The sequence below is a fragment of the Cyanistes caeruleus genome, chromosome 1 (assembly GCF_971803275.1).
Source record: "Cyanistes caeruleus chromosome 1, bCyaCae1.hap1.1, whole genome shotgun sequence".
Lineage (NCBI taxonomy): Eukaryota > Metazoa > Chordata > Aves > Passeriformes > Paridae > Cyanistes > Cyanistes caeruleus.
Window position 1 is genome coordinate 101,169,907 of NC_141701.1, and position 25,950 is coordinate 101,195,856.

Consider the following 25,950-nt stretch of genomic DNA (forward strand, 5'->3'; position numbering starts at 1 on the left):
TTTATGAACTATACCAAATACAAAATAAATTCTCTAAGGAGGTTATCACACTACTTTCCTTTTAGCATTGTCCTCTCAATACCAGGACAGCATAAGCATTTTAGGCCTCAGCAGAGTTATACTGATTGACACCGACTTACAGTGTGGCCAGTGATTTTAAGTCCTCCTAGTTATGCGGCTCTGTTGCCAGCTCCATCATACTTCATGTGAAGCTGCTGAAGAAAAGCTTTAACAGAACTTCAGGATACAGACCAGAGTCTCCTACCTGCAGCCCCTTTCAGGGGAGGGCTCATTACCCAAGGCCTATTCTGTTAAACATCTTACACCTCACTCAGGTGTAGCTTCATGGGGATTTTACTTTGTTGAATAGGTGATTTGGGCACTGTGTTTATATATTTGATCCCTTGTTCTTCTCACAATAGAAAGTAAAAAGGCCAGTACAGAGTCACCAGCAAATCCTGAAATTTTCCAATCCATCTGCAATAATTGTAACTGCTTTTAAACTCACCATAACTCCAGACATCACTTTGATGAGTGTAAATCCGGTGTAAAATTGACTCCAGTGCCATCCATTTAATAGGAACCTAGGAAAATTCACAAAGAATCCTTAAGAGGTTGACCCAAAATTTATGGGGATGTTCACCACCAGGTGGTGTGTAAATCAATAGTTTGGTTGCAGAAGGAAAAAACCAAAAACAGCCAACACAACTATCTGAATGGTAGAACAGGCAACTTTTGAGTCCTCCTTTATTATTTTCATATATTATGAAGAACCTGGAAGCGTGTGGAATACCAGGTATATCAGAAATATCTCTTACTAAACAGTTTTACAATATTTTTAACAGTCAAGTAATTACATTTTAGCCTTCTATCAGAACAGGACACAAATCCAGTCTTAGGCTACATGACTGATCTACACTCATATGGTTTCTATTTATGGCCTCTGCAATATTTGCAAGCAGCTTCTCTTTAATTTCTCAGCAGGACACATTCCCTCCATCAGCACGCAGTACAACACAAAGGCGTGTTGAACCAAGTCTGACAGGTCTTTCTTCTGCTATAAATATACAACATTCCCTTTCTCTTTATAAACTGCACAGTCTTATTGGTGTTGGCTACACTGATTAATTTTCCCAGACATTCTGGGTGGGAATTTCAAAAGCATTTGCTGCTCTGCTACCTCTGCAGTCCCACTGGCCTGATGCTCCTTTGGCTGATTTCAGAGGACTTCCACAGGCTTCAAAGGCAGCACGCTGAGATAGCAGCTGAGAGCTTTGGAAAACACACTCTCTTTTTCCCCCCCTTTGTTCGAGGCTTGTGTGCAAGCACAAACACCAGCAAATGCTCAGCAGTTCGTTCTGCAGCGTGCTTTTACCTTGCCTCCCTCAGCATGATACTCCTTCTCGTCTGCACCGAGCAGCTTTGCCAGCCCAAAGTCCGTGATTTTCACATGTTGAGGAGTCTTAACAAGGACGTTCCTGGCAGCAAGGTCACGGTGCACCAGGCGCCGTTCCTCCAGATAGTTCATTCCCTGCAATGCAACACACTGCTGGTAAGGCCTCGTGCATCAGGAGCTGCGACACACAGGTCACCAAACCTCAGCTGCTTCGTGGTAACTGCTGACACCACCACCACTAACGTGTGGTAAGTTATCCCACCTGCACTCTCCATTACATGATGGTTATTGCAGCATGAGGATGCGTGCTGGCACTGTTACCCTCCAGGAACCTTCTTATGGGTCCAGGCACTGGTGGAGTGATGAAGGAAAAAGAGGAAGTAATGGGTAGAGTAGATAGTAGCAGGGGATGTGGTTCCTTTGGGACTTAGCTCAAGAAATACAAAATTGGGATGGAACTCAAAGGGACAAAGTCTTCTTTTGGCTGCACTTGTGCAAACCCAGTGACTTCAGGAGAGCACAGTACAGAGTTTGACTATCCCCTGCCATTATGTACACACACCAACTCTACAGAGAGGATTTAGACAGCCATTCGAAGTTGCTCATACTGTGTTTTATTACAGGCAATGTACTCTGCCTTCTCTCTGCTAACAATGAGGCAGACCATTGCAAAGGTAAAAATGGGGGGAAAGATTTAAAAATTCATTTTAAGTCTGAACTCAGAGTTGCATCCATTTTCCAGTCCTCTTTGAAAAAGGCACGTTCTCCCAGTTTCACTGCCTCCCATGATCAGGCTGGGTTTGCCATAGCATACGTGCTTTATTTGGTACAACGGCCTCTTGAGGAAGAATATAGCTAATTGTGCTGGTTTGACTTCTAAAGCATAAATTTAACAGCTGTGTTTCTGACCACAGAGATTACTCCCCTTTCCCTCAACACCAGTCTCTTGGTATATGGAAACAAAAACTTCATGATTTCCAAGTTTCCTGCAATATCTTTTCCAAAACCCACTATTATTCCTAGTCCATACATTTCTACTGGTTGTAGCTTCTGCACTTGTATTTTTATGATGAGAATCGATGAAAGGTTACTTTTAACCTACAAAGTTAGCACCAAAATGATTATGTTGATGTGATGGCAGAGGACTGGAGGGAATTATTGCCTTCCACCCTCCACCCGCTTCCTAAGCCCACTTCTAAGCTGGACCACCATGGGATCCCTCCTTCCAAGTCCCTCAGCAGAACTTCACCCATGCACTGCTAATGTTGCCAAAACAAACCACCCAAACAAACTGGCGCAGTGCCACTAAGAGCGTGCACTGAATCACACAAATAGATCTTCAGCAAGCAGAGCTCTTGAAACAAAAACTTCTGAGCTGCTGACAGAAAACAGACTATCTTTAAAAAAAAAATAATAATTCCTTAATCTAGCCCCAGTAGGACAAAAAATTTCCTGCTAAAATTGACTTGCTGCAGAGGCTAATAAGGCTCGGAGCTGCTGAAAGGCAGAATATTAGTGTCACTAAGCTGTTTAAGGCACTGATGGCTGAAGACTCATGCACGTGCATAACTGTACACTGAAGATGTTGAACTGCCCATTTAGAAAGTTCAACAGACTTTTAATTGTGTGCAGACCTAGAGTTTAATCCATTTTTCATCACTAAGCATGAGACCATTGTGTTCAAAGAGTTCCTTCACAGTGTTTCTGCACAGGGAGTATTTATGCTCTGTCATAACATCTTGCCTGAAAGAGAGGACTCCATACCTCAGGAAAAGACAATGTTTGTAAAAGATGCAAAGAAAACTTATTTCAAAGCTGTGAAAACAGTAACAAAAATAAGCTTCCCAGGGAACTTGCCTCCTGCTGGTTAGTTACCAGACATGTATTTGTTTCAATTTTTTTTTTCCGCTCATAAGTAATTTTTTTTAAGAGTCAGAGAATGTTCAAAAATCTAGCAAAACTTTATCAGAGTAGTTACACCAGACACATTGGTGGGAAAAAGCTGGACAAAAGATTTATGAGTGCTTTGAGGAAAACTTCAGTGTAGAGCAGCACAAAGGAATATGTTGAAGGTCAGGCATCACTGGCGAGGGTAGAAGTTGCTATGGGCAAACGTTGAACTGCCACGGAAAAAATCAAACGAAAGACAACAATTGTGAATGGCAACCTTTCGGGCAAGCAATGCCCCAAGGACCCATCTGGGGATACATTTTGCCACCTTAAAAATTAATAAAGAGAAGAAGGAGGAGGAGGGAAATACAGCCCCCAGGTCACCCTCCAAAGAGACTGAAGCCAGGACAGAGCAGTAATTGATTTTAAACAAGAAAGCAAAAGAGTCACAAAAAGTTACAAGAAAATGCAACTCACATCCCAGGTGGACACATAAATTAGATTTCACTTGTTGAGGAGCACAATAAAGTAAACATGCTGAGATGAAAAATGTGCTCTGTAGGCTTTTGGTGGAGACATTTCTGAGGTCCTCAGCATGTTTCCTGAAAGCAAACCATGGCTGGGCAAGCCTGGGATGTATACAAGGCCTCAAGGGACCAATAAGTTTTTAAGTGTGCGGTTATCCTGCAGGCCAGCGTTCCTGAAATAAACAGCATTAAAGCAACCATGCTGTGTAGACACTGCCATCTCATATGATGAATTTCCAACCAATTGCAGTTGCTTTTTTGCTGGTCTTGCTTCGTTTTTCCATGCTTGCAAATGGCCAGCCACCATCCAAACACAGCATATTGCTACTGCAGGCTAAAGGCTGTATGCAGTTCCTTTGCTGCTCTTTGGCAAACAGTACCAGGTGTGATAATGAGTCTTTAATGGGAATTGCAGTTAGATTACAGACCCCAGCTCAGCACCCATGAATTACAGAATAGCTCTGGGGTGCCTGAATGCCTTTTGGTGAAAGCCAGCCTGAGCAAAGATGGAGCTGGTATTCAGCAGTCAGCAGTTTTGATCCCTGGCCTCAGAGATTTCATCATGAAACTCTCCAAGGCACACAAGATGTATTCAACAGCACTGTCCTGTGACATAGCCCCAAGAAATCCACTGATGGAAGCAGCATTTTGCTATGGGAATTGACAAATTCTATTGCCTTCCCTGCTGTCTGTGCTGCATCTCATTTGCATCACATTATCATTTTAATACCGGGTGTTTGGTTTGGACATAAATGTCTAGGTGATAACGTTACACTGCCTAGAAGCGTTTTGATGAGTAAGTAAGGTTTGTGCATCAGCATGAAAATAGTAAATTATTCAAGAAAAAGTAACCACTTTTTGCCATGTGTAAGATACCTAGGATCCAGGTGATGAAAGAGAAAGATTTGCAGAGACAGATAATTAAATAAACACATTACATGCTGTCGGATCTCTGAGTTTTAGCTGATCTAGAGCTCTGGTCTGTTTACCTTTGCAATCTGCACACACCAGTTGAGGAGGTACTGAGAGCCGATGTTGTCCTTGTGCTCTCGGATGTAATCCAGGAGGCAGCCGTAAGGCATCAGCTGTGTGATGAGCTGGACAGTTGAAGTGAGGCAGATTCCCAACAAGCGACACACATGAGGATTGTCAACACTAGCCATCACATAAGCTTCCTGAGAAGAAAGGCAAAAAAAAAAGAAATGTGAAACACTCCCTTTGGCACGACATGAATATTTGGAGGCAGTTTAAAATAAGTGGTCATCCAGGAAGTTGCTAAAATACTGTATGCAAACTCTGTGTCTCATATCACATACAAAATACACGTATTTCCTACTCCATGGACCAACTGTTTTCTGTTCAATGGATGTCCAGATTTTGAACACCAAATCATCACTGAGATGCCACAGAAGAGCCAGTCTGTCACTACTGTACACCAAGCAAACATTGGACATAAAATCCTGGGAGAGTAAAACTTCCAGACCAAGGAGGAATTAATAAATTGAACACTAACTGTAAGCTGATAGGATTTCATCATTTTAAGCACCTAATTGCAAGGGCAACACATTTTGTGAACATGTGTCATATGGCTTTTTCCCTCACAGATGTCTGAATGAAACTGATTGGAAATCAGTATTTTTGAGAATTACGCTCCCCTGTCAAGATTGGTACTAACCCAGAAAGTCAAAGTTGTCATCCAAATCGTGACTGACAGTCTCATTCTTTGAGAGACCATATTCTTCTTGACCATGTTGTTCTTCAGTCCATGTCAAACCAAATAGATTAATAACCAGTACACCAAGCTTTAGAAGCTTGAATGCTTGTCTTTAAGTAATGATGGTGAAAATACTGCCCTCAGTTGGAAAAGCTGTTTTAGACCCACATAGCAATGTAAATGATACTAGGAAGGTACATGAAATGTGGGAGCCCATGCATTACAGAACCTTTGGTCATCTGGAATTTTGGGGTTTCATAAATATGTGAAAAACTCTTTTTTCAAATGTTGGTACACCCTGTGTAGCTTTAGGTACTGATCTACAACACCCAAGATATCTCCTCCTCTTTTGTTCTTCTGTGGGAAGGGAAATACCCCTGGCTGGTTCAAATACATTATTTAACATGGCCAAGGGGCCAAAATTCCTAACCTCATGGTTTTTGTGTGCAAAAACTACTTATGGATTGAAATTTGAGATCTGTATTTACACTCAAATCCACTGTCAAGTGCCAGCTCAAAGAATGGTCTCCAGTTGGGGAAAAAAATTAAGAGCTGCATTTGTTTGGTTTCTTTAACTAACTTTGTGTCTGATTTACAGTATTTCAAGTATTTACAGTATCATTCAAGTATTTCAAGTATTTCAATCTTACAGTATGCAATATTTAGATATTTTAAAAGTGATTTGATTGCAAAGCAACATAAGAGGAAATGAATGGGAATTTTTCCATACAGTGAGCCTGTCAGCATCTTGATTCAGCATCTACAGTAACATCACCCCTTGGCAATTCAGGCCAGCAGTCCCCCAAAGCCTAAAATCATAGTGAAGATACAAATGGCACAAGGGAAAGAGCAAAGCTGCTCTTTCTAAGAGCTTAAGAAAATAAATACCATAGCACTTTACTCATCATCTAGCTAGCGTTCCACAGATGTTACATAGCTCCATAGCTGGTGAGAACTATTATTAAACAAAGCTATTAAGGCAGTGACGTTCAAGAAATAAGCAATCCTAATTGTTAAGCAATACTTTCTGGGCCCTGTGTTGTTGCTTTATGTGCCAGCCTAAGCAAAACATGATGTAATGCAGCCTCTTTTGAGGTACTAGTTCTGCATTTGGTATCCTTGTTTTGGAGCCCTCAGGATGAGAATGGCCTTCAGGCAGACAGGTTAAATAGGATCTCCACCAGAATTGGTAAGAGCTCGACAACCTACTGCAAGATGTGAGCACACCACAGAAAAACAGCCCTCTGCCATGCATAGCACTGATTGTGTGGGCTAGCTCAAGGAAAGATAAAGCAGGAACACAATCTGCTATTCAGTTTCTATATATTTGTGGCATTGTTTTTTAGAGATTCTTGTAAATTTGTTATCCAATACTCAGCCATAAGCAGAGACCAAAACAACTTCATTTCCCTATGCTTCCAAACGGAGCCATTGTAATGATGAAGGATGCCTTGCTTCCTGCTGGGATTCAGATCCGTATTGTATTCATTTTGGCAGGGCAGGGTGTGGGGGGAAGACTGCAGAGCAGGAGCTGTTCTCACTGCCCATCTGCCGCGCAGCCCGCGCGGGGCTGACCCGGGGGCTGAGCCCTGGGACGCCGCAGGAGCGGGGTGGGCGTTTGGGCCACACAGCTTTCGGAGAGCGTCCAAGTGTCGACACCGCCTCTCCCATTTGGTACTGCAAAGGAAAATAGGCCACCGCCTCCTCCTTGCAGAAAGCAGAACAGAGCTATTGTGTGGTTGTGGGTCCTTCTAAGTAGCCCAAGACATTAAAGTTGGTCTTTGTTTCAACTGTTTATCTTGGAAATCTCTTCGGGTGTGCTCTGACCTGCTCCAAGTATGCTTGGTATTTAACAACAACCTTCCGAATTAACCCTACCCTAATAAAGTCAGCCAGAGCTTGCCTGGATTATAAGAGCTAAAGCTGCTGTGCTTGTTCTATACCAAGTGTGATTCTGTAAGACAAATCACCTTTAATTAGACATTATTATCTTTGAGGTTCCAGTGACCTTGTTAAATTGTTTAGCAAAAATATGTTTTGAGAAGTGCTTTTGGAGTCATCCCTGTGACTTCTTTCACTGCTTTTGTATTTTTTTAAATTTAGTTCTGAAATACTGAATTCCACCAACCAAATTATCTAAAAATTAACAGCATCGAAAAAGCAAGAGTTTTTTTGTTAAGCATCCTAATTCAAAGGAAAAGATAATGTGGGGATTTACTACAGAAATTTCTTTTAGAAGAGAAAGCACTTTGATACCACAGAAAAGCACACAGTCCCTGCATCTATTGCCCTGCCCAGGGATCTTGATCTGCTGAAGGATGGGTGATGTAGTGTGGGCTTGTTGACTAGCCCTTCCTTCAGGATACATGCCTTCAGGAATTGAATGCAGTTAAGCCCAAAGCATCCTTTGTGAACACTGTGTTACGCTCCTTATCACTGTGAAGAGCAAAACGTGGGGCAGAGCTCAGGGCAGGCAGCTGAGCAGCATCTCTGCCAGGCATTCTGCAGGGAATGCCAGTGAAGGGAGGGATCACAGGCAGGTGAGGGGCAGGAATGAGGGTCACATAGTTAGGGACCTGGGGAAGGCATGAAATTTGTCTGGAGTCTAACTAAACTAAAACCAGAATGGATATTGCTTCCTGTATGGATTTAGAGCTGGACCACCTATTCTTCTGCACTGCTGCAATACGTCTATCAAATCATATGGTGCACAACACACAATCTGCTGAAGCAGAGTAATGTATTGGAATAACACTGTTTATTCAGGGTGACTTGAAAAATTCAGTGAGCTTTATTATCATCAGTAGCACAAGTGGTAGTTTCTTCACAGACATTTATCCTGAGACTTCCCACTGCAAGGATGGGCTTCTTGTTAAGATCTTCACCAGACCCAAACATCTGAGATGAACCTTCCTACCTGAGGTGTCATTTGCTGGCCAAAACTGGATTTTTATTTTTTTTTAAAAAAAATCTTTCTAAATTCAGACCCTACCAAAATAATAATAAAAAAAAAATCCACAATTTTCCCCGTGGCTGAAGGACTTGTGTGCTTGACTAACAACATCATCAATTCCAGACAAACAGGTCTATTTGGGACATACCAGGGACAGGACAGAAAGACAGACAGACACACTCTTCTTGTTGCTTAAGACTGAGCCACAGCATGGGAAATCTGAAGTTACACTGAACTTCTGAGTGTTCCTTTCCTCACTCTCACTTACTCACTCCTTTCCTTGTACAGAAGTTTATACACCCTTGGTGCTGCATGTTCCATGGCTTTGGATCTAGTTAAGATTTTCATCAATTCCCAGTTCAGGAAACTTTGTATTTAGGACTCTGGCTCACTCGTTGTAAACTCATTTGTGAACTCCTAAATCAGTGTCCCATAGCCCTTTCTCCTCTTTTCTGAAGGGATGAGCTATATCCAATATAATAAAAATCCCAAGCTTCGTTCAGAAGGTGAGATAGTTTCTTGCATTCTATGGCAGAGAAATCAGACAGCTGGGATTTTAAAATTTTGTTTTGGATTTATAGCTAATTTAATCCTATTTAATCAAGCAACTACTTTATGACAATCTGCAGGATTCATAAATCATTATGTCTGTCATTTAGCATAGTTGTACCACCATAGTGACAATGAATGCTACAGCTTAAGGCCTGAAAAATCAGAATAAAGAAAAAAGAATTAGCTGTAAATGTATGGTCCTAACCACTCCTTAGGTGCTACCCTACGAGTATAAAATCTGTACTTGTATTGGGTTCATGAGACACAAAAAGCACTTCACAGACTGGGCTGCAAAGTACAGAACTTCTGGATGAAGAATTGAGTTTAGGATGCAAAATATTTCTTCCCACACAAAATATCCTGAAACCCTTCTAGTTGTTGGAGAAGAAAATCCACAGACCACTGACAACTTGAGAAAACAAACATTGAAACTCACATCAAGTATTTCCTTGTTGGCTTTTGGTGATGTAGCCTCTCTCAACTCTTTAATAGCGACAGGAATTTTAACCTTCTCTCCTTCTGGGATCCAAAGTCCCTACCAAAAAGAAGTACAAAGAGTTATTCAGTCTCATACCTAACAAGTTAATTCTCACAGTTACATATATATTTTACATCTTCTGAGTAGACTTAAATAGAGCAATGGAAAGAAATGACAGACAACAAAAATACAGAAAAATGTGTCTTGTGTGTATTACTAAATTGACACCTATGCTGTACAAATAATCCAGGCCTATATACATGCAGTGATAGGGAAGTCTATGTCCCACTGGTGCAGTGCTCTACGTCTGTAGTATCAGGAGGCCATTTAGATGGCAGTCAGCAGCATGGCACTGTGAGGAAATGCTGCTGAAATCCCTAGCAGTGCAGGTGCACATCTTTTTGTGCTCCTGAAATTCCTAATCATAGCTGGAAGCCTGATTCAGAATACAGAGCTTCACAAAGAAATATAGGAACCTGCAGTTAATGGAAAAGCCTGAAACAAATATCCTGAATAAAAGGAGGAGCACAGAAAAGTGGAACCTGATGAAGAAGCACAGAGGATAAACAAACACAAAGAGAAAAAATAACTTGTGCATCTACACAACTGGAGGTGTGCAGACACTTTCACACATCTGAATCAGTTCTAATGGAAGAACTACTGAAAATTATAAAAAGAAGATCCCAGATGACAGGAAAATGGCTTTGCACTGAGTTAAAAAAAGTGCATTTCTTTTTCTTCTTAATATTTACAGAGGGGTGTATTTGTCTGTGGTAGTTTTTAAGGCAAGATATTTATTCTCCAGGTTCAGCAGTATGGCTTTGGCAATGTTTTAAGTAAACCTTTTCCCATTACCCAATTTCTAACAAAACTAATCATGATTGAGTAATCTCTCTACACTTCAACAGATATAGACATGCTATAAAATCTACTTTAAAAAAAAAAAAATCTACACAATAATTGAAGCTCCTAGTTCTTGCTTTGTCTGGGCAGCTTCTGCAGAAGGGAGCAAGATGAAAAAGGGAATAGAAACATGGTGATCTTACCTTATAAACAGTGCCAAAAGCTCCAGAGCCTAAAACTTTGACCTTTTTAAATTCTGTTTCCTTTAAAATTCTCAGATGAGCCTGGTTTGGTGCCTCCCCGCTGGGTGTCAGTGGTTCAACAAGCTGGTGCAGAGAGAAGATGTTAAAAGGTTACACAGTCTGGAAGGCTGAAAACTTTGTGGAAGCAAATAAATCCTTCCCTTAAAATAATGAACATTTGATTCCAAGTGAAGTTTTTGGGAAGATGGCTCTGCTCTGACTTGCAGGAATAAAAATACCTGCTCCAGAAGTCAAGCACAGAGTGACAACGGCCATTTTGAAGGAGAATGAAGCCCTCTTCTCAAATGGAGGCTATGACTTCAAAGTCTTGAAACACATGGCATGAAAAATAATGTAATTACCACAGATGCTAAAGGAGATTATTTTTGTTTTGAACTTGTGAATAAATTATTAAAATGTTTAAAATAATGGGCAAGAATCACCTGCAACCTTTCATGTCTGCTCTTGTTTAACTGGATAAAATTCCCATGGTACCAGTGGCTCCCCTACACCATGCGGTGTACAAGCAGCAATTGAAACTCTGACACTGATTCTTTCCTCAAAAATAAAAAGGATGTTGAATTGATTTTTTCAAAATTTTATCTCAGCTGTACTGCAAACAGTGGTAATGCTCTCCAAATACATTTAATGTTTTTATGATGCATAAGCCAGCTTTCTCCTTAGTGGTTTTCCTTTTGCTTTTTCTTCGAATAAAACCATATTTAGATAGATTCAATTTGATTTTAGAGGACCAGCAGCCTCTCTGTTGTGATGAAATATCCACACCTTGAGGAGTCCAGAGGGTGCAATATGAGCTGGGCACAAATTGAACTTTACTATCACAACGGCAGAATACAGCAGTATGTAAAACACAGTTTCATAGTGCAATGAAAAACAAGACAGCTTGGATTTTTCTTTCTTTTTTTTAAGGATATTAGCAGCTGACTCTGCAAAGCTGGCAAGTACAGAAAGAAGCTGCAACTGGGACTTTAGCAGAACATTAAAAACAACTGGCTAATTTACTAGAACTGGACTAGAAAGCAGAGGGGGCTAACCACAAAAGAGCAGCTACCACCTTAGGATTAGGAATTTCGCTGTATATGAGGTATTCAGAGGGTGATGCTGTGCATGCACACAAAGCCATACAAAAACCAAAAAGCAGTGCAGAAATCTTGTTCGTGCCCAACAGAGTGAACCATTCACTTTGACGGTTTTGTGGATTTCTTGTGCTAAAAACAAACCAAAGACAAGACACAAACACTTCCTCAATTCCTTTCCCTCCTCTCCTTTTTTTCCACAGGATCAGGTATGCACTTGATGAAGGGGGTAAAATTTTCCAAAGCACCCCAAGGTGCCACAGGAGCCTCAAGGCTTGTCTGGAGGGACACACAATTTGAAGCTGAAGGTCTACACAGGAAGGTAATGTGGATCAGCAAACATATTGCACCTCAACCTGAAGGTGTAGTTTTTTTCTGATTAGACAATCTCAATGACTTTCCTTGGGATTGAGACATCAAAATCCCTTAAATATTTTGCAAATTATATGCAGAGGGATCAGATTTGAGATTGAGGAGGTGTTAGGTGCAATGCCACTCCTTCCTTGAGACGCGTGGTAGCCGCCGCGTTTCCCATCCCAAGGGATTGCTGCGTTACAAGGCAGATGCAGGCTGCTTTAATCCTCTGGTACAAGGAGGAGGACAGCCACTGCCCCAGCTGTGGCAGGGGTGCTGGCAGTGCTCACCTCCCTCTCCTGCAGCAGCCGGCGCAGGGTCCGCTTTCTGACGATGTGGCGTCTCCGCAGGTACAGGCCGATGCCCAGGCCCACCACCACCAGGCACAGGAGACCTCCGACAACACCGGCTGCGATAGACGGGATCTTGGAGCTGCAACACAGGAGGGGATGCAGAAAGGGAAAAAAATTCTTAGGTGTTAGATTTTAAAGAAGCCCTACAGAAGTTGCAGGAAGCCTTATGTTTTGATCTAACTCTGGACACCCACATAAGGCTATTTGACATTTCAGATTTCTTGGGTGCCTGTATTTTTAAATTCCTCATCCAGTAATCTGTTCAAAGTGGTGCTTAATTTCCATCTGGGTTTAAACCACAAGTCTTCATTCTTCCCTCAAACCCACAGTTGGAACTGATCCTCATAGCTTAAATGAGGGGATTTCTGCTCCCTCTGACAAACCCACCAAGCACATGAGCATCAAATCCGTGATGCCTCTGTGTGCCAGCCAGCTGTGGGCAGCCCTCGTGTGATCAGAGACAAGAAGCATGTGGAGAGAAGGATCTCAGAAAGACAGACAGACACAGTTGTGGTACCAGCAGCGCAGCTGACATCCCCCCGTTATTGGTGGGGGGCAAGGCATGCTGTAAGGGTTGCAGTGAACATCAGATCATCTGTCTTCCTTAGAAGAACAAGTGTCTGAAGCCAGGTATTTTGTACCATCCCCACTGTACACACAGATTTATTAGAGCTTGGGTAATTGCAAATTTAAGTTGAAAAGAAAAACCTGTTTTCCACGGTTGTTTTTTGGTCTGTAGAGATTCTTCCCAGCATTTTTCTAAGTTGCCCCAGGGATTACTATTAAATGCAGACACTTTTTAACAGCACTTCTAGGCTGAATTTATCATGCCATAGCATGACTTTGTGGCCAGAAACTAAATCCCTCTCAGTCAGAGAAGACTGTTTGCTTGCTGCATGACCTCGAGCACATCATGAAGCCTAACAGTGTGATGTAAGATCCAGACTGAGTGTGACGAATGAGCATCCATCTGGGCACACAGTATTTGGAGATTTAGAGATCACAGGGCTGGAAAAGACCCTCTGCATCTCTGAGTCTCCAGTAACACAGGCAACTATATCAGTCCTAAATATATCTCCCTCTGCCCTTAATCCTTCCTTTTTCCATCCCCTCCTTTTATTCTTCAGTAACAGATCCCTGGCCTCACCTTGACAGAAATTGTAGGCAGAACAAGATTTCAAAGTCTTGTGCCAGTAGCAATATTTCTCAGTTCTTTAAACCATTTTTGTATCTGTCACTTCTCTGTAAACAGCTGAAGACTTTAGTCCCAGCCTTGAAGTGTCCAGTGTGGAAATGTAAACACACACACACACACACACACATTCTTTCCAGCTCTGCCATTAATTGTAGCAGATGAAATACTCACCCATTTGGACAGCCTTCAAGACCTGGCCCTTTGCACCTGTAAAAACAAATGAACATTACAAACATAGTAGCTCTGGCCTACATACTTCTGTAATTCCAACTAAGAAGAGTGCTACTAGTTTTAAAGTTTGTGTTTCAGAGCAGTCCAAGTGTTAACACAGGAATTTATAATAGTCATACACTTCATTGAATATCAGTCAACAACCTTGCTGCAAGATCTTTAACCAAGGGAAATAGCTACGCTGCATTCTTAGTTTAAAGAATGTTTTAAAACAATGTTTTAGCATGTGGTAGAAGTGGGGGAGGACACAGATACACAAAATTCATGGATTTCCTGTCTCAGTGCAGAGCCCAAGGCTGACTGTGGATGAGGACAGAAGTAGCTTCCTCCTACACAGACAGAAATGCATTTGGAAACATATCACTGCAGACGCTCCTGCATAATCCTTGTTTCCTGATAAGGTAAAGATTTTAATTTCCAGACTTTCTATTGCAATGGAATACTTGGGTAGCAGATACATGGACTTTCATCGAAAAATGGGATTTGACAGCACTCTTTCAGGCTACATGGCATGTGTCCATGGCATTTTTCCTTAAGAATCCAAAGTCTTATGTTACTGGTAATGTAAACAGGTACAATCATTATCCAGAGAGCCAGGAACTCTACTAGCAAGTCATTCACCCTCCATTTGAGTTTAAAATGCTCAAAATTTTGGCAGCGCAGTGCAAAAAAAAATAATAAAAAACACAGATGAAAACAGTGACTGTGTTCACTTGATGGTCTAATGAGTGTGAAAGGCCCAGTGCATTCCCCAAGTGCTGCTGGGCTATGAGATGTATGCTCTTCATGGGAATTGTGGTCGTTGTGGTGTCTACTGAGGAAGGAGAGCATTACTGAGAGGGTGACATCACCCCTGGAAAACAGAGCACAGGAAAGAGTAAAGTCCAGTTTGTGGTATCTGCTCCCTGTGCTGACTTAAAGAAAATGGATTATCCCAAAACAGCTCCAGAGGAGGTCAAGTAGGGGGTAAGGAGTGAGCCCATGCCAGGAAAACTGCTCTGGAATCCCTCTCACTGAGAGGAGGAAATATTTCAAAATGCCAGGTAGAATTGCAGATCTTCTCTCATAACTTAGTCTGGGTCTGGGGAAGGGAGAGGTGAAGCAACCACTCATTTTATTGGGTTTTAGTTTGTTTGTTTGTTTGTTTTCATTACTCGGATCTTCCCTTGTATATTTGCCTTGTTTCTGGGCCAACACAGTGCTCCAAGACCCAGCATCTGGAAGGTCTTGTAAGTTCACTGGGCTCCCATGCAGGAATGTGCATCCTGGTGTCCTGGACATGCTGGAAGTGCTGTGCATACCAATTCCCGGATTCCGGGTCCTCAGCCTCCTTAGCTTTCTTACCAGTATACAGCTTGCTTTGTTTCTTCTCAGTTGTGTAACTGAGCACAGAGAGGCTGCACGTGCAGAGAGCAGAGCCACCAGCTTGCTTATCATCATAGGAGGCAGATCTTGCCAGATCTTCTCTCTTCAGGTGCTCAATGGAAAACTGATCTAGGACTCCAGACCTCATCCAGTCATAGTCTGCTTCCCAGATGAGACTTTCTAATGCAACAAAGCATGTGCAGCTGCTCTTGATATGAATGTGAAATTAGAAAATTAGACCTAATTTCAGAATATGGCTACTGTCCCTCAAAGTGTCTCTTCCTCAAAATTCTGGTTTGCCATGCTACTTTAGGATGGCAAGTTCTCTATGTGCTTCCTAACAGAAAAAAAAACTGGCTGAGGTGATTGTAGCTGCAGTCTGAGGAATGACTGACCACTTCTCTTACACATCAAAGTAGAGGTGGGAGACCTGTAGACTTTTGTCAGTCCCCTTCCTTTCCCCACACAAATCCATCAATATGAAGTCTCATAAGAAAAACTAAAAAGTTGTTTGGGAAGAAATAGAGATCAGCTTGTACTTTTCAAATCCCACTTGGTTTTCTTGATTAATTTCACAAGTCAGAGAAGTAACAAAGCCCATAAGAATTATCCCTCCAGGACTATATATAACTATCTCTCTTAATGTGGAATTTCATGATGACACCCTACATAAGTAACCCAGATTTCATGGAATCTAAACAATCACGTTTTCCATTCCTAAATAATTTTTCTTCTGCTTACAGAAACCAAAATGAGAAATGTGACCTTATGTTAAGAAGTAACTCAAGATCTTATGGATATATGAGATGAATATAACAGAAGTTGCAGTCTTTGATATATTTCTCTACTTATTGGAAAATTAGTTCTGTGTACAGCTCCTGAAACCTGCTTCATCCTGAACTACACATTTTTTCCAGCTATGTAAATATATTACTTGTCCCAGTGCAGACCCAGCTGTTTGTTTCCCAAATTTATCAAGATTCTAACAACTTTCTCTTCAACCTATAGTTCCTAATTTGATGTAATACATTCAAGTTGTTATAATTGATGGCCTTCCAGGTGGGACTCACATGGTAACAGCCAAAGTTACTTCACAATCATAAAAGAACTGGAAAATAATTTTTAAATATTTTTACACTTTACAAAAATTTTACTTTGTCCTCTATTTCTAAGTAACCTTCCAAGAATGACAAAGGCATAGAACTTGTGCTGTGCTTCTGGAGCCTTCCCTCTCAGATCCCCTGGCCACTTTCTCATCTTCCCCAGAAATCCCTTAGCATTTAAAATGAAGATGGGTGAGACACAGAGTGTTGTGGATGCAGGCAGGATGTGCCAGCCAGTGGTATTTGCAACAGTGGTGGCTTCTCCTCCTTCCTTATCCATCCCAGTGGTTGTGTCTGAGTTTGTTTCCTGTACTCTGTGAAACTGGCAAGAGAAAATCAAATCCTTCAGCACTGACAAGGTTAATTAAGATGATGAGTATCTTTAATTGATGAACATATGGGGTAATTCCAGGACTTCTGAGATGTTGCTTTCTTTATTGTAGAATATATTCTCAGCTATACTAGAGGCAGGGCAAAAGGAAGCTTGTGTACAAAATCCCCAAGAGAATACAGAAGAATTGGGAGAGAAAGGGCCTTTTGGACTAAACAGGAGAAAGCATCCCTCATTCTGTTTCTCAATGAAGGCTGAAAAATGGACTCAGCCAAGAAAGTGAGACTCAAAGGAATTCTTTGTGGCATTACAAAAAAAGCAGTGTGCGACCAGTACGCATACCTAAAAATAAAAAATGAAATTTGTGACAAACTTCTACTGGGAGGAGAAGTCTATTACTTGAAGCTTCTTCAAATAAGGAAAACAGAGAGAGATCCTGGGAACCTTTGCTTGCATAACTACTGAAGTCAGCACACTTAATCATGCTGATAAGATTTTGTGGGCTCTAGCTGTGAAATTGGACAGGGACAGAAATGAAGTTGTTTCTTGTCATGCAAGAATCGCTGAGACTGTGGTTTCTAAGGATGCAAAAGCATTGTGAGACAGATGTTTTCCACCCACTGCTGAACAGATCCATTCCCACAGCAAAATGAGGGAAAGGCGTGAAGAGAAATGGCATTGCTGATGGATTGCCTTCCGAGGGACAATGCTGTGCCTGACTGCATGCTCCCATATTATAACCCTGACACTGGCTCCCTACTCATCCATGGTCACAGATGTCCCATCTGTATAGCAAATATTGCAACACTACTTCCTTCTAGCTCTTTGAGCCCTTCAGGGATACAGCCTATTTCACCTGCCACATTCGGGCATCAACTCAAATTGGGCTATTGAGCATGTTAACAATGTAACTGATGCAAACTCAGCCCAGCTCTTCCATGTGAAAGATGAAATTGATGCTACTTTTTATGTTCTGCCTTAATAACACAGGGAGAAATACACTGAGGCATGGGTACCCTCATTTAAAAAAAGTCTCCTTAACTCATCTCCTGCCTGACTCTTGTGGTTCCCCCATCCACTGCTAAAGCAAGGCAGGAATTGACTTCCCTGATCAACTCTGTTTGGGGAACTTGCTTGTGCACTAAGAGCCACAGTGTGGCTTGTTTTACATCCCTGTCTGGCAAATGATATTCTCCAAATCTGCATTTGAACCTAGTGTTTGATCTCACTACCGAGGCCGCACAGTATAAAAAAAGCCATGTTCAGATGTTGTTACTCATTACACTGTTCCACTAATCAGCTGCATTTCCATGTGGCCAGTTAGAAGGAGGGTATCGGACCACTGTGGCCAGTTCAAATCAGTAGGGACTACTGAGGTCATTAATAAAGAGAAAACTTATTATGATCCCTTTCCAGCTGAGAAAAGTTCTTGGGCTTGCAGTGAGAAGTCCTGATAAGCCTTGTCTGTGACTATAGCAAAAACAGGGGCTACTGCTGTAAATTGTGGCAAATCCACCAGGCTGGTATAACTACTGTCTGAAAACCATTGCACTGAATTCCACTACGAGCATTAGTAAGGGCTGTTACTTGCTGATTCCACTCTTTATTTCCTTTTTTCCATGAAGGTGGGGAACTGGCAGTTGGACTAGCTAATATACAATGTGATGTATATTACAATGAGTATGTTACAACTTCTCTCTTGCAACACTTATTATGAGCATATTATAGAAGGATTTTGGATCAGACACACTTGCAGGGTAAAAGGCAGAGGCCTCTGATGGAAAATACACCAAACATGGGCTAGCTTTTTGCTCCAAAAGCATCACAGTCCAATAACCAGCTCTCAAATACTAAAACCTTTTCTTGTGCATCCCATATCTTCTGTAGGCTGGAAATAAGGAGAGGAGACCACTATTACTTGTGATGTAGGTTAAACAGGTCAATTCACACCTTGATACAGGTGAATTGTATCAATAGCTCATATGGACTGGATTTACTGTGATGCCTGTTAAAAAAGCCACACTCACAAGGCTTTAAACTCAGGCCAAGTGCTAGCATATTGAAAGAAGGAAAAAAATAAATCCACTGTGTTACCCCACTGGGATTTCCCTCCTGAAAGTTGAAAGGTGCAGAGAAAAATGGGTCCTGGGAACCCAGCATCCACCAGATGTCACTGATGTTCCTCTCAAAACCAGAGGACACAGCAACATGCCAGGTGGGAAAAAAAAAGGTGTACCACTGGTGGTTGAGTCCTGTAAAATTCTTTTCTCAAGTTATCAAACAAGCCTACTCAAAACCCCTTAAACCTTTTTTTTTTTCCTTTCCTTCTGCATAAAGACAAAGCATCACTGACCTTTCCCTACTTAAAAAATTTGCCACACTCTGCTCACATTAACTGTGTCCTCCTGACCTTCTTGCTCCCTGCTAGTTCTTCTCAGTGGTTTGACATGGGATCTCATCAGGAAGAGAAAGAGCCCGAGACAAGCTGTTTGTCTTTCTTTTCTTCCTTGTCGCCATTCAGTCCCAGGTTCTACTCACCCCCGGGTGCAGTTTGGATGGCAGAGCTGGCAAACATTATTCCCATCGGCATATTTCCAGACGAGGGTGTCATTCTCACCCAGAACCCCTGCTGGGCAGGATTTCACACAGTGGGGGCCATCTATAAAATGGGCACACTTCATGCAATTGTCAGGGCCCTGCAGAGAGAAACAACTTGTTTATAATGCCCTTACATCAGCCTATTCAGGAGGAAATTCAGAATATAAATCTAAATGCCTTCCACTGCTGGAAGTTTTCAGCATTGTCTGGTTTTATCACCTTGCTACCTGATATTCTTGCAAATAATTGCTCTTGTAGGATGGACCATACAAAAGACAGCTCCTGGTGCTTAAAGCTAATATTTTCTTGCACTACAATGTTGCTTCTTTTTTTCCCTCTGCCTTCTGTCTGGTTGGAAAACTTGCATTTTGCATTTTAAATGGGGAAGAATTTAATGACACCTTGATAAGGGTTAGCTGAAAAGCAGACAGCTTGGTTGCTACCTGGCGCAATCTATTGTCACATAGTTTAAAATAGTGGATATACACCTCCTGATACCTCCCTGAAATACCGGAATAAAATCATTATTTTTCTGGTTTCTCAGCACAGGTTCTTTCCTCTGTTCGGAAGAAGCAGCATAGGATGATGAAGGCAACCCATGAAGGAGTTCATGCATTTTTTTTTTCCACTTTGAAAAACACTTAAGTTTGTATTTAAAGGCATTGCCTTCAGCCATTTTTGGCAGAACTGTTTTTATTAAGACTGTAACAGCACCATGAATGACCTAAATATTTTAAAACAGGAGAACCAGCAATTGTGGGTCAAATTCTACTATGGAGAAAGACCAGACCAGATCCACAGTGCTGGTTGCAGTGGGACAAAAGTAAGACACGCTATAGGAAGATTATTTTAATCACTGTAATGTGTAAGGGCCACTATAATAGACTACTAGATGCTAGGCAAATATGGACCAGAGGGTCACTGCCTGAAGGAGTTTATAATGTAAATAACATCCTGGAGGCCATGGTGCTAGGAGGGAGGATGGAAATGCTTCACATTACTGAGCAGTGACTCTTCAAACTGAAGATGGGTGTCCTTGTTCTTGACAGGACAGGGTTAATTTTTGCAGTAGCCAGGAGAGGCATGGCTAGGACATGGGGGTTATTCTATACCCCTTCATGTCATTGCCAGGGGCACAGGAAGAAGTTTCTTCTGGGAAGGGGTTCCCTCTGGTTGAGCAAGCATGATAGAGGGAACAGTGGGGTAATGCTGGTTCTGAGCATTGTGTAAATCCTTCCCCTTTCTTGTACACTGTTACTAATGATGCTGCTGTTACTGTTCCCTTCCTTATCTCATTGCTGTTTCCAGTAAATTGTTCTTATCTCAGCCCGTGATTTTCCCCTCTTGTGCCTCCAATTCTCCTCTCCAGCCTGCCACGGAGGAAGGGGGAGAGGGAGTGAGTGAGCGTCTTGTGGTTTGGAGAGTCTCAGTGGGAGTACTAAATTGGGGAGTACCATTCCTAACCCACAACAATGGGCAAGGCTCAAACACTCTGAGGCTGGTGGCAGTGGCAAGAGGTGTTTAAAGAGTTGGGTTAAATAATACAGAGGTGGACCTGTGATGGAAGCAGGAGATTTGTTCTAAAAAAACAAAACAAAACAAAACAAAACAAAAACACAAATTTAAAAAAAAGAGAGCTGGACCTTTACAATTAAGATATGAGTTTGACCTAATGTGTTCACACTGACTTGGAAGTTGAGAGGTTATATGTTACTCAAATGTTTGCCATATTTCCCAAACTAAGTAATTTTTTTTCTGCAAAAATACAAAAAATATTAAAGACTCTACAATGTCGGTGACTCTGGATTACATACCAGAAAATAAAACTCACACCTTGAGGTTTCCTATCCTTCTCCCTTTCCCCAAGATCTTGACTTCTAACCACCCTCATTCTCTGCTTCACATCAAATAGGGTTAGAATGAGACCTCAGGATTATCTGAACATGGTAAATAGATATTAATACATGATCTGAGGCTCAGGTTTGCTAAGATGAATCTGCTCTTACAGGTCCAGTGCAGGTTGCATTGTACACGGTGGAGTTTTGCACCAGGCACTCAGGGTGGCAGGGCAGGCACTTGGAGTCCTTCTCAAACTCTCTTGGCTCCCTGGAAAACAACAACAAAAAAAGAGAAATAATTAAACCTCAGAAACAAAAGCAAGTGATAAATTGTGGTCTTCTCTCCTTTTCCAGACTTTTCCACATTTGATTGAGACGATGATGGTACTGAGACAGGATGAGGCACCCCCCTGGCTACACCAGTAGCACTTGCTCAGTGCAACCAGGAGGACGTAAGAGTAAGGGAAATTTGGTTGACAGTGAAACACATGGCACTCCAGATTGCACACTACAAATTAGTTTACTTTCCCTTTTAAGCTAATGTCACAGAATACTCACAACCATTTCTAGAAGCTTTTAAATGGTAGTGATGCAAAGAGATCAGCAAAAACAGTTCAAGTAATTCCAAGGCTACAAATAATAATTAGGAAAGTTAAACAGCAAGGCACTGATAATTAAATTCATGTCCTCTCTACAACACACAATGAATCATTAAAATATGAAAGTTGGGAACAGATGGTTTTAATAGCAATAAAGCTGTTCCACTTCAAGTAATGGTGTTATTAATTAAACTAAATCTACCCATCATTTGACACAAAAAAATGCCCTGATTTGCCCTTCAGGTTATAATAGCTGCTAGAGGGAATTCACTTTAAAAGAAAGACAGCTGCTATACTGCAAGCCACTAGAGAAATACAAACATCAGAGGCATTAGCACCCTGACAAGTATTTGCTTAATACTCAGGAGCTTTAAAAGTCAAACTTTGTAATTTTGCTGCTAGACATGCTTTTTCCACCTACATCACCTGTTGAATTGACATACAAGGCAGCAATATTTTTTCCAAGTCCTGAGTGAGGCAATAATTTTGCCTGAAACTGCTACTCTCAGTGGTTTTTGGATGAAAGTTCATTCTCCCTTGACTGCAACTTTTCAAACTGCGAGAGTGAGCTGCTCATCTGAGCAAATATAAGGGGAAGGAAGTCTACCAAGCAGTGCAGCCCTGGGTCTGGGGACGACTGAGCTCCCAGAGACTCTAAATGGTTATGGCTCTCACCCAGTGTACTTGGTGTGACAGTCACAGCTCGGGCGTTAAACTCCTTTCTTTCTCATGGGAAGAAAGCCCAAGGCTTAGCCTCCTTGGGCCTCCAGACAGTCTCCTTGTGGACTTAAGGGAATTGTTTTCTTAGCAGTCACCATGTCAGGAGCAAACTCCTAAGCAACACTGAATGGGGAAGGAGAGGTACCTGAGCTAGGTACTGTGTTCATACAACATCTCTGCAAAGCTGGGGAAATCCCATGCAACCAGAGACCAAATTTCTTGCTTTCTTTCTAGCTAAAATAACACATTTTAAAAACCAAAACCCCCATGCCATCACCAAAACTTAAAGCATCCCTGAGACCCCTTACCCTTGCAGGATGTTGCACTGTTTCACACATTCCTTCTGACGATCAAAAAACCTGCAGGAGAAGCAGTGGAAGGGCCCTGGGCCCCAGCAGCCTACGTCTGAGCACAGGGGGTCACAAACATGCTTGGCAGCAGCTGGGAGAGAAAGAGGGACAAGAAAAGACATGGATGTCAAGACAAAAGAGAGGTCAAACTCTCCATTCTCACTCCATCTGACCAACTGGTTTCCCCAACCTGTTCCAAAACAGCTATGAATGGCTCTGGTAGAGTGGAAGAGGAGTAACCATGCTTCTCTAAATCCCAAAGCCTGAAATGGAGTGGCTTCTGGCCATTCAAAATAAGAATGATCTCCTCTGTGACAGCTTAACAGACATATAATAAAGTTAAATCAGGCTGAGGGAGCTGGAGTTGTCCATCCTGGGGAAGAGACAGCTGGAGAAACATTACTGTGGATTTTTTGTACTTGAAGGGCACTTACAACAACTTTTTAACAAGGCCTGTAGTAACAGGACAAGAGGAAATGCTTTTAAACTGAAAGGGTAGATAGATTTATGGATACAATTACACCCATTACAATGGGTGGTGAGACACTGCCACGAGTTGCATAGGGAATTGCTGGATGCCTAATCCCTCAAAGTTCAAGGTCAGATTGGATGGGGCCCTGAGCAACCTGGTCTAGTGAAAGATATCAATGCCCACAGCAGGGGGGTCAGCCTACATGACCTTTAAAGGTCCCTTCTCACCCAAAGCATTCTGTATTTCTATGACCAATTTCTAAAATACAACAAATTCATATTTTGCAAAAAGAAATAATTAGATTTTGGCCCAGGGACTACTGCAACCAATAGCAGTATGGTTGAACAGCAGCTTTGATGTTGTCAAAAAATGCCAGTATTATGAGTTAGCTTTTCTGTCCTTCAACTGAAGTGTCTTCATTATGCTCATAGTAGTGAAGAAGCTCCTGATTTGCTGGGCACCTCAAAGCCCATATTTTGATGGGAAATAAAAAAAAAATCATCCCACTCTTCCCTTACCACTTTCATTAAAGCAGTATCACTGATGAATTTTATAGCCAGAGGAACATGGACAAAAAAAGCCGTAGTTGAATCATGACAATATAAGCTTACTCTTGAATTTCAGCATGACCTTTGATGGTGAGCAGGAACACAGCTCTCACTTACCACACTCATTTTTATCTCTATTCTGTAAAATCTTTGTTTTCTGGCTCTCAGTTGCAAACAGGCTGTGCCAGTCCATGGTGTCAGCATAGCAGAGGTTCTTGTTCCTCATAATGGCAACATCTCCATCACTTATTTCCTTGAGGGACCGCAGCCCTAGGGACTTTATTTTCAAATTAACAACAGCAAGGGAATACTGGCCACTAAAATGGAGATGAACAAATAGAAAAAACATGCAAGAAAGGTAATTAGTAAGCAGGATTTACTCAGCATATTTTTCTTTTAGTTGTCAAATGCATCCCGCATTTTCTTAAAGCAAGATTCTGCTCAGCCCTCTAAACTTAATGCCTCATACATGACATGCCTATTACTTAACAGCTGCAATACTCTCATCTGGTTTTGCAAGGGCTTTTTAAGCTAAAGCTGTCAGGACACACACGTTCTGACAAGTAAATGATGTGGAACAATGGTTGTAGGTAAAGCAGCTATTATTTTGTGCTTGTCCACCAAGTCACTCTTACCCTTGGGGCAAGCCTAGGGGGGTCCTTGGAAGCATTGCTGATGTCTGCACTACTTGGCAGCCTCCATCCCTGACTGCCCAGCTAACTCAAATCCCACAGTGCTTCTGATCACATTGTGACTTACCCCAGACTGTAAAGAGCACTTTCTGTCTTGCCTGTGCTTCCAGGATGGTGGGGAAGACCCTGGTCCAGAAAGCAGGCAGCCCCCTACACATGGCACAGAGCTAAGAGTCTTTATTCCCAGGGCACATTATCTATGCTGCAGAGGTGGTGCTCTACTTCTTGCAGGTTTTGCTCCATTTTGCATCAGTTTTGGGATACCTGAAGCTCACACTTGCTTAAAACCTCAGTGTGCTCAGACAAGAGCAGCTCAAAACAAGGCTCCTCAGAGTGGCTGTGGCACATGATTTACTTACTGTTGCTTTGTTCTGCCTCGTATAATCTCCAGATTTTCAAAAGCATAGAGATCAGTAGCATTCTCAGGCCAGGCTTGAATCAACAAAAATCCTGAAAGAGGAAAAGAAGATTAAAAAATAATTGTAATGGAAATGAACTCACCATTAGTACTGGCAGCAGAACCTTCTCGTAGCAAATCCTGCACCAGGAGAAGGTGCTTGTACTTTCCCTATGCTTATCTGAAGGATCTCAAAGTCTAACATGACATTTTAGAGAGCAAGGAGATATTTTTAAACCCTGTTTTATAAACAGTTTACTTCTTAGTCCACCATGAAGGCTTAGGAGTGTAACAGAGCTGCACATCCTGCCACACCGGGTCACCAGCAACAATGCCTCTTGCCAGTAGATGCCCTGGCTGAGAGGCTGCAGACTGGATCTGTGGGAGAAAGGCAGCACTCTATCCCATTTTTCTGCTGACCTCAGGGAAGAGGAAAACTGAAAAGTGGGAACAGAGCAGACTAGCTACTTGTGAATTTTCTGAGGCAAGCAGAATTCCCAGCTCAGCTGAGGTGTCTGTGAGGAAGGGGAGAATTTGGAAAATTGCAGGCTGCTGTATGCTGCAGCTAGTCATTGCTACCCTGAAGGGAACCACACAGGTGAGGGAGAAAGAACAGGAGAGCTGAAGTCGTGTCTGCAGACCTAGCCCTGATGTTACATTCATTTCATAATGGGTTGAACACATTTTTAATTGATACTTGGTGCAAGACAGTGGCTGAGTGCTCTGCTGGCTGCTTTGTGCTCATGGAGACAAATTCACCCCAAGGAAGAGTTCCTCAGGCTGGAGAGGGTGTCTCCATAAGGATGACGCAAGCCACTGAGCATGCTTCCCTAAGGAGCTGCTGAAAAGTTTTCCACAAATAGAAACACACTTGGCTTTTTTTAGCTGGAGTGGCACGCCTCTGCATCACCACATGCTTCTTGGGTGGCTGAGGATCTCCACGGCTTTTACTCTTCTCTAGGGCTGACAGTTCAGCAGAAGGGATATTCTGGCCAAACCACACACCTTGGATAGAAGACTAGTATGGGTTATGTGGGTGTAATGCTGGCAAGGTGCTGCTGACCACCTTGGTTAAGAGTGACCCTTGTTAGCTCAGAGACAAGAAACACTTT

The 25,950-nt window shown here is 42.1% G+C and overlaps 1 protein-coding gene across 7 annotated transcripts in view; it reads right to left on the reverse strand.

Moving 5' to 3' along the window:
• The window catches only part of EGFR (epidermal growth factor receptor), a 155,577-nt gene that overhangs the window by 10,141 nt on the left and 119,486 nt on the right, over positions 1-25,950 (reverse strand). For all 7 annotated transcript variants that reach the window (XM_086845386.1, XM_086845397.1, XM_086845418.1 and 4 more), the window contains 12 exons: positions 24,801-24,891; positions 23,867-24,066; positions 22,688-22,820; positions 21,229-21,328; positions 19,163-19,320; positions 13,766-13,801; positions 12,337-12,478; positions 10,557-10,679; positions 9,469-9,567; positions 4,803-4,988; positions 1,376-1,531; positions 509-584 (listed from right to left, as the gene is read on the reverse strand). In XM_086845386.1, the coding sequence (XP_086701512.1) occupies positions 509-584; positions 1,376-1,531; positions 4,803-4,988; positions 9,469-9,567; positions 10,557-10,679; positions 12,337-12,478; positions 13,766-13,801; positions 19,163-19,320; positions 21,229-21,328; positions 22,688-22,820; positions 23,867-24,066; positions 24,801-24,891 (1,500 nt within the window). The remainder of the gene's footprint in view (positions 1-508; positions 585-1,375; positions 1,532-4,802; positions 4,989-9,468; positions 9,568-10,556; positions 10,680-12,336; positions 12,479-13,765; positions 13,802-19,162; positions 19,321-21,228; positions 21,329-22,687; positions 22,821-23,866; positions 24,067-24,800; positions 24,892-25,950) is intronic.